Source organism: Mustela nivalis, assembly GCF_964662115.1.
Source record: "Mustela nivalis genome assembly, chromosome: 1".
Taxonomy (NCBI): domain Eukaryota; kingdom Metazoa; phylum Chordata; class Mammalia; order Carnivora; family Mustelidae; genus Mustela; species Mustela nivalis.
In genome coordinates this window covers 204,575,195-204,602,020 of record NC_139020.1, presented here as the reverse complement: position 1 = coordinate 204,602,020, position 26,826 = coordinate 204,575,195, and the positions used below count along the sequence as shown (strand labels likewise).

The window sequence follows — 26,826 nt, the reverse complement described above, 5'->3', positions numbered from 1 at the left end:
TATGTTAGGAGGATAAATTGTGAGTATTCTCAACACACACACACACACACTCACACACACATCTACTCAGAATAATACAAGGAAACTTTGGGAGGTGACAGATGTGTTTGTTACCTTGACTGTAGTCATGATACCACAGGTGAATGCATATGTGCAAACTTACCAACATGTATATATCAGATATGTGCAGTTTTCATAATCAACTATACTTTGATAAGGCTAGGAATAAAAGATGAACTTATGTGAAGAGAAACTCAGTATTTAGAAAGTCTAGGACACTAAAATCAACAGATGAATGGATAAAGAAAATGTGGTATACATACATAATGGGATATTGCTCAGCCATAAATAGAGAATATAATCTTGCCACTTGCAACAACATGGATGGATCTAGGGGATATAATACTAAGTGAAATCAGTCAGTTAGAGAAAGACAAATGTATGGTTTCACTCAAATATGAATTTAAGAAACAATATAAGTGATCATAGGAAAGAAAGAGAAACAAACCAAGAAATAGACCCATAACTCTGGAGTACAAACAGAGATTGCAGAGGGGAGGTGGGTGGGGTGTGATTTAAACAGGTGATGGGGAGGAAGGAGAGCACTTGTGATGAGCACTGGGTGTTGTATGGAACTGTTGCACCACTAAATTCCACAACCTGGAACTAATGTTACACTGTATGTGAACTAACTAGATTTTTTTTAAGCTTCTTTTTTTTATTATTAATTTCTTTTTTTCTTTAATTTCTTTTCAGCATAACAGTATTCATTGTTTTCGCAGCACACCCAGTGCTCCATGGAATACATGCCCTCCCTAATACCCACCATCTGGTCCCCCCAACCTCCTACACTCCCTCCCCTTCAAAACCCTCGGGGTGTTTTCCAGAGTACATAGTTTCTCATGGTTCATCTCCCCTTTCAATTTCCCCAAATCCCTTCTCCTCTCTATCTCCCTATGTCCTCCATGTTATTTCTTATGCTCCACAATAAGTGAAACCATATGATAATTGACTGTCTCTACTTGACTTATTTCACTAGCATAATCTCTTCCAGTCCTGTCCATGTTGCTACAAAAGTTGGGTATTCATCCTTTCTGATGGAAGCATAATAGTGTATATGGACCACTGGCCATTGCTCCTATAAACATTGGGGAAAGATGGCCCTTCTTTTCACTATATCTGTATCTTTGGGGTAAATACCCAGTGTGCAATTGCAGGGTCATAGGGAAGCTCTATTTTTAATTTCTGAAGGAATCTCCACACTGTTCTCCAAAGTGGCTGCACCAACTTGCATTCCCACCAACAGTGTAAGAGGGTTCCCCTTTCTCCATATCCCCTCCAACACACACTGTTTACTGTCTTGCTAATTTTGGTCATTCTAACTGGTGCAAGGTGGTATCTCAATATGGTTTTAATTTGAATTTCCCTGATGGCTAGTGATGATGAACAATTTTTCATGTGTCTGATAGCCATTTGTATGTCTTCATTGGAGAAGTGTCTGTTCATGTCTTCTGCCCATTTTTTGACATGATTATCTGTTTTGTGTGTGTTGAGTTTGAGAAGTTCTTTATAGATCTTGGATATCAGCCTTTTATCTGTACTATCATTTGCAAATATCTTCTCCCATTCCGTGGGTTGCCTCTTTGTTTTGTTGACTGTTTCCTTTGCTGTGCAGAGCTTTTGATCTTGATGAAGTCCCAAAAGTTCATTTTTGCTTTTGTTTCCTTTGCCTTTGGAGACATATCTTGAAAAAATCGATTCCATTTACTATATCACCAAGAACCATAAGATACCTGGGAATAAACCTAACCAAAGAGGTAAAGGATCTGTACTCGAGGAACTACAGAACACTCATGAAAGAAATTGAAGAAGACACAAAAAGATGGAAGACCATTCCATGCTCTTGGATCGGAAGAATAAACATGGTTAAAATGTCTATACTGCCTAGAGCAATCTATACTTTTAATGCCATTCTGATCAAAACTCCACCAGTATTTTTCAAAAAGCTGGAGCAAACAATCCTAAAATTTGTATGGAATCAGAAGAGACTCCAAATCGCTAAGGAAATGTTGAAAAAGAAAAACAAAACTGGGGGCATCACGTTATCTGATTTCAAGCTTTACTACAAAGCTGTGATCACCAAGACAGCATGGTCCTGGTAAAAACAGACACATAGACCAGTGGAACAGAGAGCCCAGATATGGAACCTCAACTCTATAAGCAAATAATCTTCAATAAAACAGGAAAATATATACAGTGGAAAAAAGACAGTCTCTTCAATAAATGGTGCTGGGAAAACTGGACAGCTATATATAGAATAATGAAACTCGACCATTCTCTTACACCATACACAAAGATAAACTCAAAATGGATAAAAGACCTCAACGTGAGACAGGAATCCATCAGAATCCTAGAGAAGAACATAGGCAGTAACCTCTTCGATATCAGCCACAGCAACTTCTTTCAAGATATGTCTCCAAAGGCAAAGGAAAAAAAAGCGAAAATAAACTTTTGGGACTTCATCAAAATTAAAAGCTTCTGCACAGCAAAGGGAACAGTCAAGAAAACAAAGAGGTAACGCACGGAATGAGAGAAGGTATTTGCAAATAACAGTACAGACAAAAAGTTGATATCCAGGATCTATAAATAACTCCTCAAACTCAACACACACCAAAAAGGCAATTATATCAAAAAATGGGCAGAAGATATGAACAGACACTTTTCCAATGAAGACATACAAATGGCTATCAGACACATGAAAAAATGTTCATCATCACTAGCCCTCAGGGAGATTCAAATTAAAACCACATTGAGATATCACCTTACACCAGTTAGATTGGCCAAAATTAACAAGACAGGAAACAACTTGTGTTGGAGGGGATGTGGAGAAAGGGGTACCCTCTTACACTGTTGGTGGGAATGCAAGTTGGTGCAGCCACTTTGGAGAACAGTGTGGAGATTCCCTCAGAAATTAAAAATAGAGCTTCCCTATGACCCTGCCATTGCAATCCTGCATATTTACCCCAAAGGTACAGATGTCGTGAAAAGAAGGGCCATCTGTACCCCAATGTTCATAGCAGCAATAGCCACGGTCGCCAAACTGTGGAAAGAACCAAGATGCCCTTCAACGGACAAATAGATAAGGAAGATGTGGTCCATATACACTATGGAGTATTATGCCTCTATCAGAAAGGATGAATACCCAACTTTTGTAGCAACTTGGACAGGACTGGAAGAGATTATGCTGAGTGAAATAAGTCAAGCATATTTCTTGACTTAGAGAGTCAAGAGAGTCAATTATCATATGGTTTCACTTATTTGTGGAGCATAACAAGTATCATGGAGGACATGGGGAGTTAGAGAGGAGAAGGGAGTTGGGGTAAATTGGAAGGGGAGGTGAATCATGAGAGACTATGGACTCAAGTGGTGGAGGGGTGGGAGGTTGAGCTACCAGGTGGTGGGTATTATAGAGGGCACAGATTGCATGGAGCACTGGGTGTGGTGAAAAGATAATGAATACTGTTACGCTGAAAATAAATAAATTAATTCAAAAAAATTAAAAAATAATTTTAAAAAAGGATATGTCTCCAAAGGCAAAGGAAACAAAATCTAAAATGAACTTTGGGACTTCATCAAGATCAAAAGCTCAATGTGGTTTTAATTTGAATCTCCCTGATTGCTAGTAATGATGAACATTTTTTCATGTGTCTGATAGCCATTTGTATGTCTTCATTGGAGAAGTGAACTAACTAGATTTTAAATAAAAACTACACACATACACAAAGAAAAAAGAGACAAAAAACTCTTAACTACAGAGAACAAACTGGTCATTTGTGGGTGAGGATTGGGTGAAATAGGTGAAGGAGACGACGGAGTACACTTATCATGATGAGCACTGAGACATGTATAGATTGTTGAATCATTATATTGTACACCTGAAACTAATCTAAGTTTGTATGTTAACTATACTGGAATTTAGAAAATAATTTTTTAAAATGTATAAATAAATAAGTAAATGAGAAACCCTAGGACACTATACTTATAAATTCTATTTTTGCTGAAATTATATAGGGACATTGATACTATAAATTAAATATAAATGATGATTAAAAATAATTATATTGGTGGGGGTTTTTTAGCAGAAGGAACACGCAAGGTCCAGTGGATCTAAGATAAAGAAATTACAGAAAGGCAGTACAATGAAAGAACCTGACAAAGATTAGAAGATTTGCCTGGCATTCAAGAATTCTCCATTCCCACAAGCACTGAGCAGAAAGCACAAGACCAGGCATCAAGGATGACTGCTTATGGATGAAAACAAGCACTAGAGCAAGGCTCCTCAAACCTGGTGTGCACCAGAGTCCCCAGGAGGGCCTGTCAAGGCACAGAATGCTGGCTCCTTACCTCAAGTGTCTGGTTAATTAGGTCAGGTGGGCCTGAAAAATGTGCATTTCCAACACAGTTCCCAGGTGATGCTGATGATGCTAGTCAGGGATCACAATTTGAGAACCACTGATCTTAGAGAAAATTTTTCCAGGTAACAATGGTAACCATAATTTGTCAGCAATGAAGGCCAATCATTAGTCAAAATGAATGATTTCATGAATCCCCTGAGTTTGGATTAAGGAAATTACTATCATTCTGGGAAATGTTTATTTGGAGTGAATCTTGTGCTGCTTTTTTCCTCCTTCTGGGCAAACCCAGTAGCCTCATGGAAAGAGGAAACCAAACAGGAGTTGGGAATTTTCTTCTCCAGGGATTCTCAGAGGAACTGAACATGCAGTCTTTCTTCTTTGGGCTGTTCCTGTCCATGTTCTTGGTCACCTTCACTGGGAACCTGCTCATCTTCCTAGCCATCTGCTCAGACTCCCACCTCCACACACCCATGTACTTCTTCCTCTCCAACTTGTCCTTTGCTGACATCTGTTTCACCTCCACCACCATCCCCAAGATGCTGCTGAACATCCAGACTCTGAACAAAACCATAACATATGAAGGATGCCTCAGCCAGATTTTTTTTTTATTGTATTTGGATGCCTGGACAATTTACTTCTGACCGTAATGGCCTATGACCGCTTTGTGGCCATCTGCCACCCCCTGCACTACTCAGTCATCATGAACCCCAGGTTCTGCAGGCTCTTGGCCCTGGGGTCCTGGTGCATCAGTGTCATGGGATCCCTGCTCGAGACCTTGACCCTTTTGGGGCTGTCTTTCTGCAAAAACATGGAAACCCCACACTTTTTCTGTGATCTTCCTGAAGTCCTGAAGCTTTCCTGTTCTGACACCCTCATCAATAACATAGTGGTGTATTTTGTGACTATTGTCCTAGGTCTTTTTCCTCTCTCTGGAATCCTCTTTTCATATTCTCAGATTTTCTCCTCCATCCTGAGAATTTCATCAACCAGGGGCAAGTACAAAGCCTTTTCCACCTGTGGGTCTCATCTCTCAGTGGTCTCCTTGTTCTACGGCACAGGCCTTGGGGTCTACCTCAGTTCTGCAGCGACTTCATCTCCCAGGACAAGTCTGGTGGCCTCAGTGATGTACACTATTGTCACCCCCATGCTGAACCCCTTCATCTACAGCTTGAGGAACAGGGACATGATGGGGGCCCTGGCTGCATTCCTCAGGAAGGTGGTGCCTCTCAGCATCAGGACCATTATAGGACTCTCCTGAGTACCTGGGCACACGATACTGAAGACCACAAATCTTAGTTTCCTTCATGCAATATTTTTTATTTTTCCTAATTTTACATGTTTTCAAGAAAGACTTTCCTTGGTTCTTCCCTGCCCTCTATTTTTCTTCAGATTCCCTTGTAGATTCCTTTTTTCATTTTGTAACTAGTAATTTTAACTTGATATGAATAGAATCTGCTATTTTCTCAGTAAACTTCAGTGATGGTTTGGACTTCTTGAAAAATAAATCAAATCTCATGTTTTAATAGACATATCCAAGGTGATAAGATGTGTGTCTAATTGGTAAACGTCACCTTGCAAACTCATTTAGATGTTTTCTGAGGTTATGTGAATGGAATCAAGTCAAAGATTTGTGTCCAAAACTATGAGAAAATAAATTTCTATTGCTTAAGCCACCAGTCTGTAGTACTTTGTCATCATAGCCCTAGCAAACTAATACACCCTGCTTCCACAGGAGATTTCTACTGACACAGACCATGAGCTAGAGGCAGAAATTCTGGTTTGAGATTGGGATCCCAGGCAAATCTCCCAAGAGTCAAATGTGGAGTAGGATGTTCTATAAGCATCTTGCCTTTGCATGGACTTTTCCAGTCACTGGCATAAATATTTCCATGGTGACTGCAAATAAGTTAAAGAATTATTGGATTCCTTCTTCCACATTCTCCAATTTATATAGCTCAAGGGTTCTCTTGGGATCCTAAAGAATGGGGAGAGGCATCCCCAAACATACCTGTGTTGGAATGTCCCTTCCCCCTTGAGAGAGGTAGGTGCTCAAGTGAAGTTTATTTGATTTAGAAAAAGCTAATATTGTGTTCCCTAGACAAAAAGATTATAGAGTTAAGTTATACCCATGATGTCTGGAATTATGTTACTCTCTATTTACTTGGGTTTTCCCCCAGTTTTATTAAGGTCTCATTTAATGTCCCACCTGATTCATTAGGCTTGCCCGTATAGTAAGGAGACACAGAGCTTCCTGAGGTCAGCAGGGGTGTCTGAGCCAACTGGTTTCCAGAGTCAAGAGTTAGGACTACAAGATGCTGCTACTCATCCCTATAGGAAGCTGCTTCCTCTATTACCAACCATGGGTGTATGAAGTAAAGGGTTAACTGGAAGGGCCAGGGGTACTCAAAGCCTACATAGTCCAGAGAAAGGATTTGCCTTTGATCAGCTCCCAGGAAATAACATCTGAGTCCTTGGAATATCCTCCCTGATAAAAGTGTCTTTGTAACCTAGGGCCCTGCGCTGTGCCAGGTTGTCTATGCTGACTGTGTAATTTATGGTGAATGCCTGTTTTTGTTCACCTGGGGCCCTGGACAAGACTATATTCACTTGACTTCTGTGGGGGCTGAAGCACTCCATGCCTACAAGACAGACCCCCAGTAAAAATCCTGGACACCAAGGCTAAGTTGGGCTTCCTTGGCTGGCATACGTACTGTCACACATCATTGCTGAGAGAATTAAGGGCGTCCATGGGATTCCACAGAGGGGACAATTGGAAGCCCATATCTGGTGTCTTCTGGACCCTGCACCAGGCAACTTTTGTCCTTGCAGATTTTAATCTGTATCCTCTCACTGCAGTAAGTCATAAATGTGAGCATCACAGCTTTTACAAGTTCCACGTGTCCTAGAAAATCACTGAAGGCCATGGGGACCCCCAACACGGAGATCGTGAATATTGTTTTATTATAATAAATGGCAGTTTTCCTTTACCTCTTTCAATTCCACCACTCCTTGAGAAAATAAATAACATAAGCTGACCCCTCAGCTTGTGGGACCCGAAGCTGTCCTCACCCCCAGTCCCAGGAGAAGAGTTTCCTCCCTGCCTTGCTCACTGCCCTCCACAAGTTCTCCCCATGCACTTAGAGAGAAATGGAGGCCTTGGACATCCTTTCGTCCCTGCTCCTTTATCTCGGTTTCCACCAAACAAGCCAGACAGAACATGTGTGTTCAGTGCACAGTCATTCGAGCAGCAGGTCTTCCCTCGGACATCCCCCCCGCCCCCACCCCAGCCCTATTCCCTCCTCTCTGAGCGGCAGAGCTGGGGGCCCCTCACATGGCACTCTCGTTGCCTCCCCGTCCCCTGGACGTCCCCTTCTCTTGTGCCATGAGTGACTTGTAGGGCTTCCCCAGGCTGGGGAGGGTAAGCTCAGCTTCCTGCAGCTCCAGCTCCCGCTGGGACAAATGCTCAATGACGGCAGCTCCAATAGAGTCCCCCAGGACATTGGTCATTGTGCGAAGTCGGTCACTGGGGAAGGGTGGGGAGAGAGAAGCCACTGTTAGCTGAGATTTGAAGAGCACATGGAGGAGAGGGTGCATCAGGATGGGAGGTTCCTTGTGCCTGGGATGTGGGCCTCATGTTCCATCCACAACCACATAACCTCAAGCAGGCGCCTCCCCCTTGATGTCCTCAGTTTCCCCTCCTCCTAACAGATGTAGGTTGTATCAACTCTGATAAACTCACATGTGATCTTAGCATTGCAATTATTTTTTTTAAGGATGTAAACATCTGATAAAGAAAATTAGGGGCTGTGAGCTGAACAGCATACAGGATGAGGAAGGTAACAACTGTGAGCAAATCAGGCCAGCCTGGACCCTGTCTAAGTGGGACTCAGATCCCCTGACTATTCCTAAATGGGAAGGAAAGTCCAGATTTTTTTAATGTAAGCCTTCTGTTTTTCGAAGTTAAATATTAAAAAACACAAACTAAAAACAACAAAAATTTGCAAGCCAGCTCTGTCCCATGGATCACCTTTTTGTGACTTCTCCAGGTACAAGGGCTTTTCAGGCTCATCGGTAAAGCCCCCATTGCTCATCTCCTCCCCCACCCTACTCCCCAGGTTAACTCTATGGGATTTGGGATCTACAGGCCATGGTTTGGAGTATTCTCCAAGACTTTCCTTCTACTCTAAAATTCTACAACTCTGTCCTTGCTGGAATGAGGGCTCACGGGTTAGGGGTCTCACAAGGAAAGCGGGGATGGGGTTGGGGAAAGATAGCACCAGGGCCTGAAGAACACTCACAGGAACCAGTCCACAGCTATGATCAGCGTGATGTCTTCAGTGGGCAGGCCGACCGATGTGAGCACAATGACCATGGTGACCAGACCTGCCTGGGGGATGCCAGCAGCCCCAACGCTGGCTGCTGTCGCCGTGATACTGTACATGAAGAGAGAACACAGGGAGAAGGCAGGAGGTGGGAAGGAGAAGACGAGGAAGAGAGTGAGAAAGGGCACAACAGAAGGGAAGAGGTGGTTCCCTGGAACATCTTAAATTAAGTGCCTGAAAATAAAAAGCAGCCTTCAATAAATGTATTCTTTCAACTCATATTTATTGAGCATCTACTACATGCTAGACACCTAGTAGAAACTCCCTTAAAAGAAATTCCCTGCCCAAACAGAGCTTACATTCTAGTGGGGGAGGCAGGCAATAAACAAGATGAATACTTAAAACATATACTAAGGCAGAGGGTGCAATAGAGAAACAGTTCAGCCTACGAAAGTCCAAACCATGCCACTTTAAATAGAATATTCAGGAAACACCTCCCTAAGCAGTTGACACTGGACCAAAGACATGAAGGATGTGAAGTTTGCCATTATATTTAAAATGACCATATGGAACCTCTGGGTAATGAGACCCAGGGATCCATCCTTCTTCTCAGAGTCTCAGGTTATTAGGATGCACAAGCCATACTTTGGAAAACACTGGGCAAAGGTATCTCCCACCATAGCATGTGAGAGAAGATGGGACTGAAACATCTGGCCAGTTCCTAATAGCCTCAGGTTTCACAGTCTCATCTTTAGCCTCATTTGGCATGGGTAGCTGGGGTCTTCCCACATCCCCCCTCCAACATTCAAAGCCTCCCTTGACATCAAGAAGCTGAGTCTCCCTCCACCCCTAGCCAACCTAACGACTTCTTAGATCTCACCTGCTGGCAGATCCCACCCAAGATCACCTCACCTGATGGTCGTGATCTGGCCCAGGTTGAGCTCATAGTTGTTGACTTGGGCGATGAAGATGGCGGCCAGGGCCTCATACAGAGCAGTCCCATCCATGTTGACAGTGGCCCCCACAGGCAGCACGAACCTGGTGATGCGTCGGTCCACACCCAGGCCCTCCTCCAAGCAGCGGAAGGTGATAGGCAGTGTTGCAGAGCTAGGGGAGAGAACCCTGGAGGCTGAGAATGGGGAGTGGCAGGAAGGGACTGGAGTAGCCATGGGCCAAAGGAGGGATTCTGCTGAGAATACTGGGAGATCGGGTGGAAGCCAGGGCAAGGGGAGGATGGCAGGAGCATAACATTTCAGAGGTTGGTAACTGTGCATGGGGAATAAGGGCTCTTCATGATGCAAGAAGCACATGGCAATGGTAGTCCCCTAGGTTGAAGGTCTCTCGACCCACTGAAAGGCAACAGCTTAAAGCTAATTACTAGATACTTATTCGTGCCACTGGCGAACTTCCCACTCCCAGAAAGGAAAGGACTAGAGCTCTACTGACCTCCCACACCCTCAGGGTTAAAAGAGAAGTATTACATAGACCCCTAATCCCACTCATGTAGCTCAGGGAGCAACATCAGCTACACTAACCCTCCTGGTCTCTCTCCCCACCACTCCACAGCAGGGGAAGAGCAGTCAAACTGACTGGGGAGTTTAGTTGAAGGAATGGACATCTCACTTGGAGTTGGCCTATCCACAAAACATGTGGTCTGGTCAGCTTGATGTCATGCAGTGAGAAGCCTGATCTCAAAAAGAAGGCCTCTGGGAATCCAACCCTGTGGTGATCAGGTGAGTGTCATTCTGGGCTACAATGGCATCAATCTTATTGGCCAAAGACCAAAAGGTGCATTCTCCAGGCAGCAATATCATTATGAGCAATAACAATGATATTATTCTTCCATCCAGTTGGCTCTCGTGATACTTCTCAAACCACTTTGATTTTGGATGACGGGGGAAAGGGAAGCGCTTTACTAACCCTATAAAACCACAGAAAAGGGGGAAGGAAGAGAAAGGAGCCAAGTGAGCTCCCAGAGACCACTTTGAGGGGAAATGAGACTCTGAGCTAGAAAATGACACAGAATAGGGAGCACCTCGGTCCTAACCTCAAATTGGCAGCTGGTTCTCCTCCACATAAAATAGAGAAATAGAAAATGTGGAAAGCAGGTCAGTAGAACCCGTTTGGGACAAAGATAAGCACCCAGGTGTCCATTGGCCTGCAGACCTTCAGGAACCACTGACATTACCACATAGCTCAGATGAAGTTTAGTACAGGGATTGAGGGCCAGGACTCTTAGGAGGGCCTTTGAACAACTGACAGTGAACCTCAGAAAAGTGCTGGGGGTGGGGGATGAAGCCATACCTGGAAGATGTGCCCATGGCAGTGATGAGGGCCTGCAGCATGCCCCCAATGAAGGGGAAGGGGTTCCGGTGGGTGATGAGGAAGTAGATGAGGGGCAGGACACCACCAGCATGGAGGAACAAGCCCACAATGACGGTCAGGGTGTACATGCCCAGCTGACCCCCCAGGACAGCCATGTCCTCCATCTCTAGGATCTTCCCAGCGATCAGGAACAGGATCCCCACAGGTGCATACCTAGGCCAAGCCAGACACCTGTCAGAGTGCCCTCATGACTTCCCCTAAACCTCAGAGCTGGCATCCCCAAGGTTTTGCCCATATAAGACCTTAGAGCCAGGCAGTGCCCATCATACAGCACCCTACTCTGCCCAAAACTTCCCCACATACTGACAAACAGGGATGGACCCCATTAAACATATCCCACTGCCTCTGCCTACTCACCCACAGATCACACCTAGAACAGCAGGGGAAAGTTCCTACAACTCCAGCGCATACATTCTTATAAGGTTTAGCTTTCCTCCACTCCACCATTCAAGTCCCTCCCCAAATAGTCACTTCTTGGGACTCTTTCTCTAGATGTGGCCCAAACATCCCCTATTACTGGCTTTCAAACTTCCCTTATTCACCACCTCCAACTCTGTTTGTTTAAATGTGTAACCTCAATGCCCCTGTTCTCTTTTGTGTAAGTGCATATTCTCACTCACTCACTGACCCTGAGTTATTTCACCTGAATTTCCCCCAGACATCCCAAACCATATGTCTTATCAAATCATTTATTTATTCGACCACTCTCTTGAGCACCTACTCTGCTCCAGTCACACTGTCCCTGCCCCTGTGGCACGTACATTCTAATGGGGAAAACAGGCAATACACATAGAAATGCCTAATTAAAAACTTCAGATGGTGAGAGCTGCATAGAGTCCCTCAGTGTGCTGCACCAGTGTGAGTGGTCTGGAAGGGCCTCCCTGGAGATGTGACATTCACACAGTGGCCTGAACGATGTGAAGAGACACATCTATCTGAAGGGGAAGCACTGCAAGCACCATGCAAAGACCCTGAGATGAGCATGAGCTAGAAGTGCTGAAGGAGAAGAGAGAAGACAGTGTTTGTGGAGTGACAAGTGAGAGGAGACAGAGTGAGTTCATCAGGGGCTCACCTGTGCTCCCCACAAACCAGCGCATCTTAGTCTTGCAAGATGAGACACTGGCACCTGCCAGTGGTGCCTTCATTCACCCATCACCAGGCTTCTGCGTTACTCCTCTCTTTAGAAAGTGAAGACTACACTTGGTGGTTCTCATGGTAGAAGCATTGGAGGGCAGGAGGAGGCCAGGACCTCTTGGGAAATTGGTACAATAGCTTGGGTCAGAAACAATGAGACCCACCCTGAGGTGGTGGGAAGGCGAATGTGGAGCACTCTTCTGGCCACATCTGTATTCCCCTGGGCTCAGCTGGGCTCATGGTGAGACCAGATGGGAGGCTGCTGAGCTGTCTCCCAGTCTTCACCTACCTCTCTGCCTGCTCTGTGAACACCCTCCCCAGCTCCCTCATCATCATCCTTCCTCTTCATTCTCCACAAAACTCCTCAACCCTAGGTCAATTGCATGGGGCTTCTTTCCTTCTATATTCACCCAGCCAGCACATCTGGATAAATTCTGCCAACAACACCTCTATAAGTTTATGGTTTCCAATACAGTTGAGCTTCCATCTTGTCAGTCTTCTTGCCTATCCTTGATAAGCTCCCCCCTCAGCTCCTTTTCCAAGTTTTAAACTTGGCCTCTAGCCCCCTATGCAATTTTCTAATTATTGGAGATTAGGTACAAAGTCTTCCCCAGTTTGGCCCTGGACAGTCTTGTTAATATCTTGCACCACCACTCCCAACTTACCCTGTGTTCCTATCTCCCTAAACTCCCCACCATCCTCCAGCCAACTCAGGTTCCTGCAGGCTTTGTATGTTCTCTTTCCCTGCTTGAACAGCCTCTCTCCATTCCTGTCCTATTGGGTTCCCACTTGCCTTTCAAGACCCAACTATGAGGCAACCTTTTCCATAACTCCCTCTTCACCTTACCAGGCAGAGTTCACTGCATATCCCTTCCTTGGCTGCTCACTTCTTCATGTTCCCAACTCTTTTTGAACACCCCTTTGCTCTAGAACATTCCACCTTGTAATATACTTTCTAGGATGTGTCTGTCTCCTCCAAAATTTCATAAGCTTCTTGGGGACAGGGGCTGAATTCAGCATATCCCTGCATTCTAGACAGTTAACCCAGGAAAAGTTCTGCTGAATGAGTAAAGAAATTGGTGAAGGAATAGAGAATGGTAAAATGGATGCACGCATGCATCAACTAAGGAATAACTAGTGAGTGGATAAACAAATAAGGAAATGAGCAAATGAGACACAAATGATCAGGTGAGTGAATGAATGAGTGTGTTAAGTGAATAAATGCAGGGAATACATGAGGGAGTGAATGGGAGAATAACAAATGCAGAGATGAATGAGTGGGCCAAAGAATGAGCTTGACTGAATACACGGCAGAGTGAGTAAATCAATCAGTCAGTCAAACAATGGCTTCATTAATGCGTGGATGAGTCTGTGAATGAGTTTATGAGTGAATGTATAAATGAGTAAATCAACCAATACATACATGAATAACCTTGGCAAAATGGCCCAATAGCCCCTTGAGCAGCTGCCCCACAGCCTAACTTCCCAGTCCTGGTTCCACACTTCCCATGTGCCATCACCTGTCAGCCCTGTCAAAACCCAGCACTTACCAGATAATAATGCCCACCATCCTCATAATAGCCTCATTGAGGCTGTCGAAGAAATCCCGAAGGACTCGGCCCTTGTGTTTCATGCCACCAATGACCAGCCCAAAGGCCACAGAGAAGACCACAAGGCCCAGGGCATTAATGCCATTGGCTGAGCCAGGCACAGGTACAGTCTCCTCGAAGCTCAGCACCTCCTGCAGGGTGCCCAAGGCCCAGGTGACATTTTCCAGGAGGCTAGTTCCGTTGTCCATTGAGGACGGGGGAGGCATGGAGGTGCCTGGCTCAGATCCATTCTCTGTCCTCACTATGGTCCTGGTTACCAGCCTCGTGCTATACTGTGTCTTGAACTGAAATATGGAGAGATTGGGGCCAAAATCAATTCATCAGAATCTCCTGAAGAAGTTTATTTAGAACACCAATTCCTGGCTGCTACCCCTGGATAGTCTTATTTAGAGGACTTGACCAATGCACAGAAGATCGAGTGAAGGAATACATGAATAAAGGAGTGAACAACCAATGCATGGAAGAATGAGGAAAGAGTCTGCATTTTTCAAAGCTCCCTGTTCAGAGAGATTTGGGAAACTTTCTCCTCAGTCATCTATGGTGAGATGCCCTGGTTCCTCCTTCAGCACCATCCCCAGGCAGCTCTTGGCCTAAGTCCTTTTCTGTTATCTTCCCTTGATCATTTCACCAATGGGAGGTACATTCTTTCTCCAAGACTCTTCCAAATGCCCCTTCCCACTGCACTGGCATGCTCTTCTTCCCGTCCCTCACCCCAGGACCACTCACTCAGCATCAAGCTACCCCCCCCCAAACCTCCTTGAACACACCGTGCACTTCCCGCTGACCTGTTTGAAGCAGGCCTCGACCAGGTTGGGTGGAAACATATTTCTGCAGAAAAACATCAGAAGAAGGGAGGTGGTTAGACCTTGGGAAGGAGTCCAGGGTGATAATAGTAAGAAAAATAGCAATAATACCAACCATAATAGTGGCAGCCAACAAGTGAATGCTTACTCTAGACCAGGTACTGAGCTAAGTATTTATCTAAAGTTAAAGTTATCTAAAGTATCTAAAGCTAAGTGCTTATCTAAACACAACAATAATTCTTGAAGTAAGCACTACCAAGGTCCCCATTTTATGCACAAAGAAACCAACACAGAGAGAACTTACAGATGTTACCCAAAGCAACACAGCTCAAAAGGGGTGCAGATGGACCTCAAATCCATGCCTCTCTAAGCCCTTCCATAGAACCCTATGCTACCTCAGACTTCAATTCACACACATGTGCCAGTGATGCCTCAAAAAACACAGATAACTTGTGGACCTCAGATGTGGGTTTCCTCCAAGTCAGTGACTAGGGAAAAACCATGGTAAGCCTTGATTCTGGTTGGCAAAATTTAGCTTCTTTAACAGAAAAGGAGCTTGGAAACACCAAATACCACCTGTTCTGAGCTCATTTCAAGATGCAGCTAAAGCCTCCAGAGCCTAAGGTCCAAAAGATCCTACCCTAGGAGTCAGCTACTCTCAGGATTTGCACAAGGCTCCAGGACATTAAATGGATATCAATGAACTAGGTTCAAAGTGGGTGTTGCATTTCCAGGCTGAATCAGCCCGTCCCCTTGAGTATTTCCTTGCCACCTTGTCTCTCCTTGAGTATAGCTGCTTGCATCTAAGGCCAGAGTTCCCATCAAAATTAGAAAGAACGTCACCTGACCAGATCCATGAAGGCATCAGCTGTGGGAATGGTCTCAATGCGGCCCTCGCGGTGCAGCCCCTCCTTGGAGCCCTTCCCAGGATGGATGATGGTGACCATGAGGATACCAATGAAGACAGCAATGACCGTGGTCACCATGTAGTACACAGCTGCCCGCATCCCCATCCGCCCTGTTGCCTTGTTATCCAGGGATGCCATACCTGGAGGACAGGTGGTGCAACCCTGAGCAGCATCATCCACACCCCACCACCCTCTCTCCCAATCATCAGCTCTATTTCCCTCATACCACCAGCTCAACAAGAATTTACCAAGAACCTTCTTCTGCACCCCACCCCAGCACCCACGCTGCCATCATTTGACCCCTCTTATCAGTCTTCAACCCCTATTCTATTTTCCAAATACGCCTTCCACCCCATCCTTCATCCCAAGCCCCACTTCACTAAACTTCCTCTACTTCAAGCCGAACTTTCCAACTCCCGCCCCACCCTCCATTTATGCCTGTTACACCATAATGTCACTTTCATTCCACTCTTCATCCTACTATTGACCCCAATATTATACTTCCCTCCAGCCCACCTTACTGTACCCTATCTGTGAGAAATAGTTCTTTTGGTGCTCCCTCCAAAAGCCCTTTACCAGGCTAACACAACTGCCCTTCAGCTATTGCGTTGCGGGCTCCCAACAGTTTGTGTGGCCCCCTTCTCTGGAGAATGGCCCTCAGCAGAACAAAAGTTGCTTTGCCCAGAAATACCCCAGGGAAGTCCTAAAATCAAAGGCTGCCTGGTACAGGGATTCAGAAGGCCAGTTCCTTTAACTCAAATAATGGCAGAGTTGAGAAGAACAATTCTGTAGCTTTTCTCCTGCTCCAGAGTTATCCATGGGATAAGGCTGAGAGGCCAGACTCCTTCTGAACCCATCTCTGCTTAGATTCTTTCCCGGCCCCATCTTGCTCCCCTTGCTTCCTCATGGGTCTCTCTTGAATGCTATCTCTTGATATATCATTTGTGCAAATATCCCCATTTTAGGCTCTGCTTCTGGGAAACCCAACCCAAGAAACCACTCTTTCAGTCCTTTATCTTCATCCCCATCCCAAAATCTGGAGGTTGGCGATCAACCACTTAGGGGCTAAATCTGGCCCCCTCTCTGTCTTTGTAAATAAAGGTTTATTGGAACACAACCACACACGTTTGCTTACAGATGAACCTGCAGCTGCTCCTCCACTACCATAGCAGAACTAAGTAGTTGACAGAGATCATATGGCCCCCAATGTTGAAAATGTTTACTATTTGGACCTTTACAAAAAAAAGTTTTCAACCTTTGCATAACTCATCCCTATTTCTACCCTGGCCCCCATCCACCATCCCGTCACCTTCATCTCAAACACTTTCACCCAATTCCACCCCCTGGCCCTTGATGCCATTCTATCTTCCCCGGCGGCCTTATCACAGCCTTTCTTTCACCTTTGGATGCAGGCTGGTATTTTCTCTACACAGAAAAGCGCAGTAAAGTTACTGAGATAAGTGGCATAGGTCATATGGGGACTGGAACCTGAGTCTGATGAAGATCTAGGCTTTGGGCAAGAACTCGGAGTAGGTGCAGGGCTCATGTTTGAGGTTCTAAGATAGGGAGGTGATCCCATGCTTGCCATAGCTTTGGCTCCAGGTTTGAGTCGGGACTGCAGGATGGGTCTCGGAGGCCAACACTGGCCTGGGCTCTCTCACCTGTGACCAGGCTGGAGACAATGAGTGGCAGCACCAGCATCTGCAGCATCCTCATGAGAAGCTCTCCAGGGAAAGAGAAGTACTTGATCTGGCGGTAGGTAAGCTGGTACGGGCGCAGGGCAAAGGCCAGGCTGACTCCTAGAACCGAAAGAAGGGCTCGTGGAATGGGTTGGGTCACTGGGCCCCATTTGTGTGAATATGTCCTTATGCGGGGGAAAGCGGTGGGTGTTGCCAAGTGCATGTGCCGGTGAGAATGAGTGGGTGGAGTGATGATATGTGCGTGCAGGGAATTTCTCTGAGGTCTCTGCCCCTCCCAGCCAGCTCACCGATGACCACAGCACTGACGGTCAGCAGGATGAAGGCGTTCCGGCGCAGGAAGCGCAGCACGTGCTCACGTGTCATGGTCTGCAGGCGCAGGCGCGTGCGCAGTGCTCTCTGCTGCAGGCTCTCCTGCAGCCGCTGCAACCAGCCCACCCGGCCCAGCCGCTGGCCGCTCTCCCGCAGGAACAGGCTGTTCCCGTGGCTGCTCATGGTCTATCTGCGGGGGACAGAGGGGCTTTCTGGTAATGGAGAGGACAGAAGGTGGCTGTGGGGACAGGGGAAAGGGTGGACAAAGGAGGAACTCAGAATCCAAACACCAGGGGAGGGGCCATGTCCACCTGTCCACGTGGGATGTGCCCGTGGTGGGACACCTGAGAACACTGCCTGGGGCTCAGAGTTAAATCCTGGCAGAAAAGGGTCCAGATCTCCACAATCCGCTCCCAGACATGAAGGAGAAGGAAACCACAATGTAATGGACACCTTTGCCATCCCTGACTCCAGAGCCCTCCTTATTTCATATCCTCACAAGCAGCTGGGAGTTGTCCCAGCACACAAACCAAACTAGAGAGCCTTTACTGAGCATCGACTGCATGCAGAGCCCTAGACAAGGCATCCTGGTGTTAGCCCCCCCAAATTAATATGGTTTGGTGTCTGGCCTGGTAGTGCTAACAAGTGGCCTTTCCACAATGACAAAATCAGCAAGTGCCTGGCAACCAGTGAGTGCCCAGTAAATACAAGTGCCCTGCATGAGTGAGCAGAGGGGCTGTAGGTGGGATCCCTCAGGAAGGAAATGCTGACAATCCTTGACCCCAGTGGCTCTTCAAGATCCATTTTTTTTTATTTCTTTTCAGCGTAACAGTATTCATTGTTTTTGCACCACATCCAGTGCTCCATGCAATACATGCCCTCCTCAATACCCACCACCTGGCTCCCCCAACCTCCCACCCCCCGCCCCTTCAAAACCCTCAATTGTTTTTCAGAGTCCATAGTCTCTCATGGTTCACCTCCCCTTCCAATTTCTCCCAACTCCATTCTCCTCTCTAACCTGTAACCTTATTTAAATAAATATCTCTTAAATGGAAAAGAGATCATTACTTGAAATGCAAATTATATTATAATGCACATTAAACAAAATGCATGTAAAAATTAAAACCTGCCTATCCTTTACCAATGAAACATGTTACAAGTATCAGGCAGCTTGTAGCATGAGCCAGAAAAACTTTTATTTTTGTGGACTCCTTCCTCCACTAAAATATATACATTATATTAAAATATTAAATTATATTTTTACAAGTGAATTGTTACAAAAATGAATATAGTATTTTGGAACTAGATAGAGGGAATGGTTGCACAACATTGAGAATGTCCTAAAGGCCACTGATGCCTCTTTAAAATGGTTGAGTTTATGATATGTGAATTTCACCTAACATTATACATTAAACCATTTTCTTTGATCTAAAAGTGTAGTTCTTAACAATGAATCTTGGAACGCTGAAAAAATTAAATTAAATTAAATTAAAAAAATAAAAGTGTAATTGTGTCTTCTGATTTAAAAAAATGAAAACAAAATAAATAAATAAAATACAAAATAAGTTAAAACATTTCTGCGGATCCCTAAAAGTATCATGGGCCCAGGGCACTGGACATCCTATTCTTGAACGATAGACAGACTGGCCTGCAATGATCTCACAGGGGGAAAAAAAAAAAAAGTGTGATAGTGTCCATATTCCAGGCAACCTGGGAATTCTGTTGACCCTGTAGAGTCACTTCAGGGGCAAACAGTTGACCACACTGCCCAAGATCCCTTGCCCACTGGCTCCACTTTTGGTCTGACCAGTGGGAAGCAGCAGAATGGCTGGTGGGAGCAGCATTCTCCCTGCCACACCCTGTTCAGCCAAGGTTGCGTTCCTCTGCCTCAGTCTCCTGTCAGTCCTGTGTATCTATTGGCTATTTGGATGCCTTCTTTGAAAAAATGTCTATTTAGTTCCTCTGTCCATTTGTTAATCAGATTGTTGTTTGTTATTGCGTTGTATGGGTTCTTTATATATTTAGGATATTAACCTCTTATCTGATACGTGGTTTACAAAAAAATGTCTCCCATTCTATAGGTTGCCTTTTCATTTCCTTTAACTGTGCAGTGTTTAGTGTGATGTGGTCTCACTGGTTTATTTTTGCTTTTTTTTTTATGCTTTTGGTGTTACATGCAAAAAATCTTTGCCAAGCCCAATGTCAAGGAGCTTCTTCCCTACCTTGTCTTCTAGGAGTTTTATGGTATCAGGTCTTATGTTTAAGGCTTGGATCCATTTCAAGTTAATTTTAGTATAAAATAGGGGTCCAATTTCATTTTCTATATGTTTTTATCCAGTTTTCCCAACACCTGTTGAAGAGACCAACCTTTCCTTGTTTGGTATTCTTGGCTGCCCTGACTAGATAGAGGAGCTATTGCTACAATGACAATCATATTACAATATATAAATGTATCAAAACAACATGGTACACACTTTAAACTTATACAATGTTACATGTCAAATATGTTTCAACTAAAAAAGAAATACAATCCTTTGTTTCAGCCAAGGCTCTGGCCCTGTCCTCCTCCCTCCCTTCCTCCCTGCTGGCCCCGCCCCTTTCCCCGCCCCCACTCTTGCTGGTCCCTGAGTGTTACTACACCATTCTTACTGGTTCCCCTTAACTTTGCTCATATCTTTCCAGTTCTGCTTTTCTATTGTGTTGTTTCCTGACAAATACACCAGACTTATTTGGTTCTTAAAAAACTCTCCAAGCCAATACTGTTCCTGTGCTGAACTTCACCCAGGTCAGGGAATATGGAATATGTGCAGTCAATATTGTTCCTGTGCTGAACTTCACCCAGGTCAGGGAATATGGAATATGGGAGTCTGAGGGAAGTCTCAGTTCCACCAGTAGTAGACCCCTGGATATTTTTTTTTTCTGCCACTGGCTGTGCAGTCACTTTTCTGGGGCCACCGTCTTCCTTGCCTTTCTCTGGTCCCCCATATCCAAAGCATGGGACACGTGCCTCTACTCTTCAGGCCCTGCTCCCTCCAGGTCCAAGCCCCATTCTCAATGCTAAACCCCAGTTGGGTCCATCACTGAAACCATAGTTTCACTGATTCTCACCTTGCAGTGAAAAATCCCAGATTTGGAACCACAGACTACTCAGGAAACTCATAATTCCTCCCTCTCTCTAGAATGCATGTTCCCAGTCACCAAGCAGTAGCACAGAATTACCTGTGGGTCCCCAGGTAGTATTCAGCTGAGATCCCAACTAGCCTCAAAGGGTCCAGAACTAGTTTTGTCTCCTTCCTTTCTCTTCCTTACAAGAAGCAGTACAGCATATTGCAGAAATGGACAAACCATAGTCTGAGAGCCAAATCCAGCCCACTGCTTGCTTGTATAAGTAATTTTATTGGCACAGAGCCACACTCATTTCTTACGTGTTGCCTATGGCTACTTTCATACTACAACATCTGAGCAGGGGTGTTGGGACAGAGAGTGTGTGGGCCACAGTACAATCTCTCTAGCCCTTCACTGACAAAATTTGCTAGTCCCTGTCCTAACAGAAGAGCATACCTGAGCTCTTTATTTCAAATCTCCCTCCACCTTGATGGAACTGGTCACTTTTGTGGGGCTTGGCTGGCCCAATTCACATGACGCTTAGAACAGCACCTGGTGGGTACAAAATAGAGATCAACTGGGGTTGATATAAAGCAGAAACCCAACAGACACACAGCTGAGGGCAGAGACAAACACTGAACCCTGGGTTCTCTCTTTTCCAGTCTCTCAGTCTCTCCTGGTCCTAGGCATTCTCTTGACCCTGGTTTTTGTTGTTGTTTTCTTTTTCTTTTTTTTTTTTTTTTTTTTTTTTTTTTTTTTAGACTTGCTGTCTGGGAAGTGGCCCTTCAAGTGTTCCCAGTCTGCAGGAGCTCAAGATGGGTCTCCCACCTTGTTTCCCCACCCTTGATTTTGGGGTGCAATAAGATGGGATGGCCACCCCTCCCTTGGAGCCAAAGGAAAGAAAGGAAGGGCCTCTACATCCTAAAACCAAAGCAAGCTCAGTGGGCAAATGTATGCTTCCTCTACATTTTTTCTCAACACTCTGCTGGCCAGAGGAGTGAATGGGGGAAGGAAAGAGAGGAGAGAAATCACATACATAACATATCACGCACAGCTCCAAACGCACAGTCTCACACACCTCTGTGTGCAATTGACACAAATACCACCGCACAGACATACAGTCACACACACAGAACTCTTCAGACACACAAGCCCATGCACACCTTCAGAAATGCAACCCCACTCCTGCAGTGTTGGCCATACAATCCCTACACACACAAATACACACACTTTCATGCACACCATCAGACATACAACCCCACACACACCTTCAAGACCCTGAACAATTCCTCTCCCTAAATGAAACTCCATACACCGAGAGCCACAGAGTTCTCTCATTCTCTCTCTCTCTGTCTCTCTCACACACACACACACACACACACACACACAACTTGGGACTCCAGACACAAAACTTCAGACATTCAAATTCCTTCCCACATTTAAGCACCCAGCCCACATACCTCTCTAGGAAGGCGACCCACTCATAAATTCAGCCTCCCACACACACAGCACCACCACCACCAGCCCACACACAACTTCCCACCCACCACCGGTGTAACGGCGGCCAAAGTCTCAGTCACAATCAGTCTGTCCGGAGTTGGAGGAATTAAACACCCTGATGGGGGTGGGAGCAGAGCCCTGGAAATGGAGGAAGCATCACGCACAGAGATGGAAACCTGCCCACGAACTGAGGCCACTGTCAGAGAGATGGGATGAGGAGGAGGGAGATGGGTAATGAGCCCACAGGTAATGAATGGCTAAGATGGTAGGAAACTCACCAAGGCGATCTGACGAGCGGCGGCGATCATGCTGAGGGGCAGCAGAGACAAAGGCGGCCGAGAGCTGGGAACGCGGACGCAGGGGCGCCCCACCCGCCTGACCCCAGGGTGGACCAAGCCCGCCTCGGACCCGCCCGCCCCGACCCCAAAGCCCCTGGCCGAGCGGAGCCGCGGTGTCCCCACTCACCCGCTCCCGGAGCGGCGGGGGCGGCCCGCCTGCGCCTCGGCCTGCTCGCTGCGCCCGGATGCAGGTGCCGGAGCCCGGCGAAGCGCCGGGCCGGAGCAGCAGGAAGCCGCCAGGGACGGCGCCGAGCTGGCGCGGGGACAGGACGGCGGAGGCACCGGCGCGAAGCCGGGACGCGCTGTGCAGCGGGTGGGATTCCGGCTGGCCCTGCGCTCACGTGGGTGCGGGGGCGCGGGGCGGCCGGGGGAGGGGGCGGGATCCCCTCCGGGATGCCCCCCGCCTCCCCCGCGCCGAGCCCAGGCTCAGCCGCAGCGCGGGAGGAAGGGCTCGGCGCGGGTGGGGAGGGAGGGGGATCCTGGGCTGAGCGAGGTGGGTGTTCTCTCCCGCACCCCGCCCCCGCCCCCGCCTCGGAGCCGCGCCTCCGAGCCCCAGCCTCCCGCGCCTCCTCCCCCCGCCGCCCCCGCCGAGGCCCGAAGGTCCCGGAAGAGCTGCGGGACCCGCCCCGGTACCGCTGGGCCCGGACCCGCATCCCCCGAGGAGGTCTGGGCCAGACGCGGGGGCCACCCTCCAGGTGCCCCGGCCGCCACGTGGGCTCCGTGGTCCTGCTTCTCCCTTCCGGCACACAGCCGGGCCTTGGCCTCTTGGCCGCTGTGTGCCCTTGAGCCAGCCCCTCTCCCTCTTTGAGCTTGGCCTTATTTAAACAACGGAGATTACTTGGCCGACCCCACAGAAAATTAAAGCTGAGAAAAATTCGAGCGCGTGAGTGTGGAAATGCTGCGAGCCCCATGAAGCATCGTACAGATGGGAGACGAATAATTTCTGTATTGTTGTAATTAATATTATTCTTTGCTGTCTTTAGAGTGCACCTGGCAAAGTTGATCGTGCGTTTCTTCTCAAACGACACCGATTTGTTCGATTCCAACCCCCCTCTGCCTCTCCTGAAAGCTAACTGCCCTTTTCAAGAGCTGAGGTCTCAGCCCCACAGGTCATAAAAATCAGTATATGTTTGTTACTGCTGTTGTTGTTATCGAACAACTGTTAAGGGGAACTTCCTAGCCTGGGCAGGCTCTTTTGCTTATAGTTAATCTACACACCCCTCTGAAGTAGATACCGCTACCCCCCTTTGATGAAGGGAAAGCCTTTCAGAGAGGTTCAGTAACTTTCCCAAAGTCACACAGGCAGGGAGCAACCTCCTGAGTTCCAGCTCTTTCTCTATACTACCCTACTCTCCTCCTTGACAGTAGCACCCCTCCCCCAGATAGGTGGTTCTCAAACTTAGCTGTACCTGGTGATTACCAAGGGATCTTTTAAAAATTCTGATGCCCAAGTGGCACCCTAGACCAATTCCATTAGTGTCCCTGTGTGGGGATCAGGCATCAGCGTGTTTTCATGCTCCCTGAGTGATTTCAGTGTGTGGCTAAGGTTGAGCCCCTGCCCTAGGTGACAGGTTCTCCTGGACCACACCTGCAACTCCTCCCTGAACCCTCCCCACTCCCTCTTTTTCTGTCAGGGGCTGTGCAGGAAGATTCTGGTCTCTGAGCCTGAGCCTAGAGCTCCTGCCTTTTGTAGTCATTCACTCCACAAATATTTATCTTGTGTCCATGGGGGGGGCTAGGCTGTGCTAGAAGCTGGGGATTGAGCAGGGAAGTAGACAGAGAACCCCTTGCTCTTTTACACAAAATAATAACTAAATTGGAGAAGTTCTGAAATGGTTGATTCTCAGAACCTCTTTACACACTTTTTAATTTTTTTTTTTTTGAGAGAGAGAGAGAGCGTGAGTGGGGAGCAGAGGGAGAGAGAGAGAATCTAAAGCAGGCTCCATGCTCAGTGTGGAGCCCAACGTGGGGCTCAATCCCTTGACCCTGGGATCACAAACCTGAAATCACAACCTGAGCTAAAATCAAGTTAGTCGCTTAACCAACTGAGTCACCCAGGCACCTCCCTTTTTTTAAAACACTTTTAACAATTACAGTGGATCTCCAAAACTCAAAACCACAGTCTAATCATACCTTCAAAAAAATCAAATTCCAATAGAGGGGCATCCTATCATATACTGAGCTAGTACTCCTCAAAAATGTCAAGCCATCAAACATAAGGAAAGTCTGAGACACTGTCACAGCAAAGAGTAGCCTCATGAAATGTGAGTCCCACAGGGGCTCCCAAAACAGAAAAAGGATACTGGGGGAAAACTAAGGACATTTCCACAGAGTGTGGACTTTAATAATAATGTATCAATATTGGCTGCCTAATTGAAATAAATGTATCATACTAATAGAAGAGAGGGGAAATCATTGAGGAGGAATATAGGAATTCTCTGTACCATGTTTTCAATTTTTCTGTAAATCCAAAACTCTTCTAAGAAAGTGTGTCTGTTGATTAAAAAGACATTGAAAGTTTTCATCTGTGGATTATAATTATCCATCTTCACTGTATTAGAAGTTAAGGCTGGGAAAGCTTTTAAAATATTTACTTATTCATCTTAACCTAAAATAAACTCATTATATGTTCATCTAAGTAGCATATTCTGTTGTGTAAGACTGATGATTCACAGACCTGTGCCCCTGAAGCAAATAATACATTATATGTTAATAAAAATAAATTTTAAAAAGGTTAATCCCATTTCAAGGAATGTATCTATTCCCTGGGACCCTATTGTTTAATGCAAAAATAATTAATAACAGGGTTTCTGACATTAGTTGATGTTTAACTGGTTTCAGTGAGCTCCTCTGTCTTTTGATGATCTCCACTACCAAAAAGATAGTTTTTGAGTATAATGGATTTGCACTATTAATCTGTCCACCTGTGATCATTCTAACTACACCTATAAGAGAAATGAATCAATTTTGATTTAAAAAATAGCATATTCTATGAAAAATAATTATATTTTCCAACACAAGAAAAAATTATGAGAAGACAAGTAACGTTTTACACTTTTGCAAATTGCTTTCGTATCTCACTTAATAGAAAGCTGGAGGAATGCCTAGGTGGTTAGTCGTTAAGCATTTGCCTTCAGCTCAGGTCATGATTCCAGGGTCTTGGGATTGAGTCCCACATCGGGCTCCCTGCTCATGGGGGAGCCTGCTTCTCCCTCTGTCTGTTCTGCCTGCCGATCCCCTTGCTTGTGCTCTCTCTCTGACAAATAAATAAATAAAATCTTTAAAGAAGAAGAAGAAGAAAGGAAGGAAGGGATTCTCATACAGTCAATCTTCATTATGTGAGGATTCCATATTTACAAGTCACCCACTCACTTGAACTTCTATATGACCCCAAAATCAATACCTGTGGCACTTTGTGGCCATTAGCAGACATGCTTACAGAGATACAAAATGTGAACTGGCTGGCATGCACGTTCCCAGCTGAAGCCGAACAGGGCTGTGTTCTGCCTTCGTGTTTCAGATGCTGTGCAGTAGAAGATGTCCTTTTTACAGTCTATTTAGTACCGTGTTTTTCACATTTGTGTGCTCTTTGTTGATTTTGCTGTTTAAAATGGCCTAAAGTGTAGTGCCGAGTACTATCTAGGGTTGGTTAGCACAAGAAGGCTGCGGTGTGCCTCACTGAGAAACCTGTGCTAGAAAAGCTTCACTCGGCATGAGTTACAGTGCTGTTGGTTGTGAATTCAACGTTAACAAACCAACAGCATATGTTAAATAAGGTGTCTTTACACAGAAACACACATAAAACAGAGTTAAGCTTGACTGGTGAATGGTTGGTTGTAAAAAATGTGACACAGGCTTGTAGAAACCTAACCCCGTATTTCTCCCTGATGGCAGTGGCTCAGTATTCACTAATTCAGTATTTGCAGCAACTTTATAGAACAAAACTGTCTTGAATAATGAGAATCTCGAATAAGATTCTCATTATTATTAATTATTAATTATTATGAGAATCTTGAATAATCTTGAATAATGAGAATGGGTATCTTCTGCCTTGAATCTGTCATGATGTGCTGTTTTAGTTGAAGTGTATGAAGAAAACTTAACTTCACATGGACAGGTAATTGGAAAAAGAGGAATTTTTTTTAAGATTTCATTTATTTGTTTGACAGAGATCACAAGTAAGCAGAGAGGCAGACAGAGAGAAAGGGGAAAGCAGGCTCCCCGCTGAGCAGAAAGTCCCGCATAGGGCTCTATCCCAGGACCCCGAGATCATAAACCCAGCTGAAGGCAGAAGCTT

General features: G+C 45.8%; 1 protein-coding gene and 1 pseudogene across 5 annotated transcripts; one reads left to right on the top strand and one right to left on the bottom strand.

Moving 5' to 3' along the window:
* Nucleotides 1-3,467: 3,467 nt before the first annotated feature.
* On the top strand, nucleotides 3,468-7,272 carry LOC309852870 (olfactory receptor 7C2-like; annotated as a pseudogene). The gene has a single exon. The product of its transcript is annotated as an olfactory receptor 7C2-like (transcript).
* An 87-nt stretch (nucleotides 7,273-7,359) lies between these two features.
* On the bottom strand, nucleotides 7,360-23,043 carry SLC1A6 (solute carrier family 1 member 6). Of its 4 annotated transcripts, XM_082709676.1 has the most exons (11): nucleotides 22,657-23,042; nucleotides 21,148-21,243; nucleotides 17,565-17,776; nucleotides 17,239-17,376; nucleotides 15,513-15,717; nucleotides 14,652-14,694; nucleotides 13,807-14,150; nucleotides 11,042-11,275; nucleotides 9,650-9,844; nucleotides 8,714-8,848; nucleotides 7,360-7,938 (listed from the first exon to the last, which is right to left on the bottom strand). In XM_082709676.1, exons 3-11 carry the CDS (start codon nucleotides 17,767-17,769, stop codon nucleotides 7,743-7,745), a joined length of 1,695 nt encoding a protein of 564 aa, XP_082565802.1. In that variant the 5' UTR covers nucleotides 17,770-17,776; nucleotides 21,148-21,243; nucleotides 22,657-23,042; the 3' UTR covers nucleotides 7,360-7,742. The 4 variants fall into 4 exon arrangements, with proteins under 4 accessions (XP_082565802.1, XP_082565801.1, XP_082565800.1 ...); XM_082709675.1 differs by lacking the exon at nucleotides 21,148-21,243 and having other exon boundaries at nucleotides 17,565-17,824; nucleotides 22,657-23,043; XM_082709674.1 differs by lacking the exon at nucleotides 21,148-21,243.
* Between the last annotated feature and the right edge of the window lie 3,783 nt (nucleotides 23,044-26,826).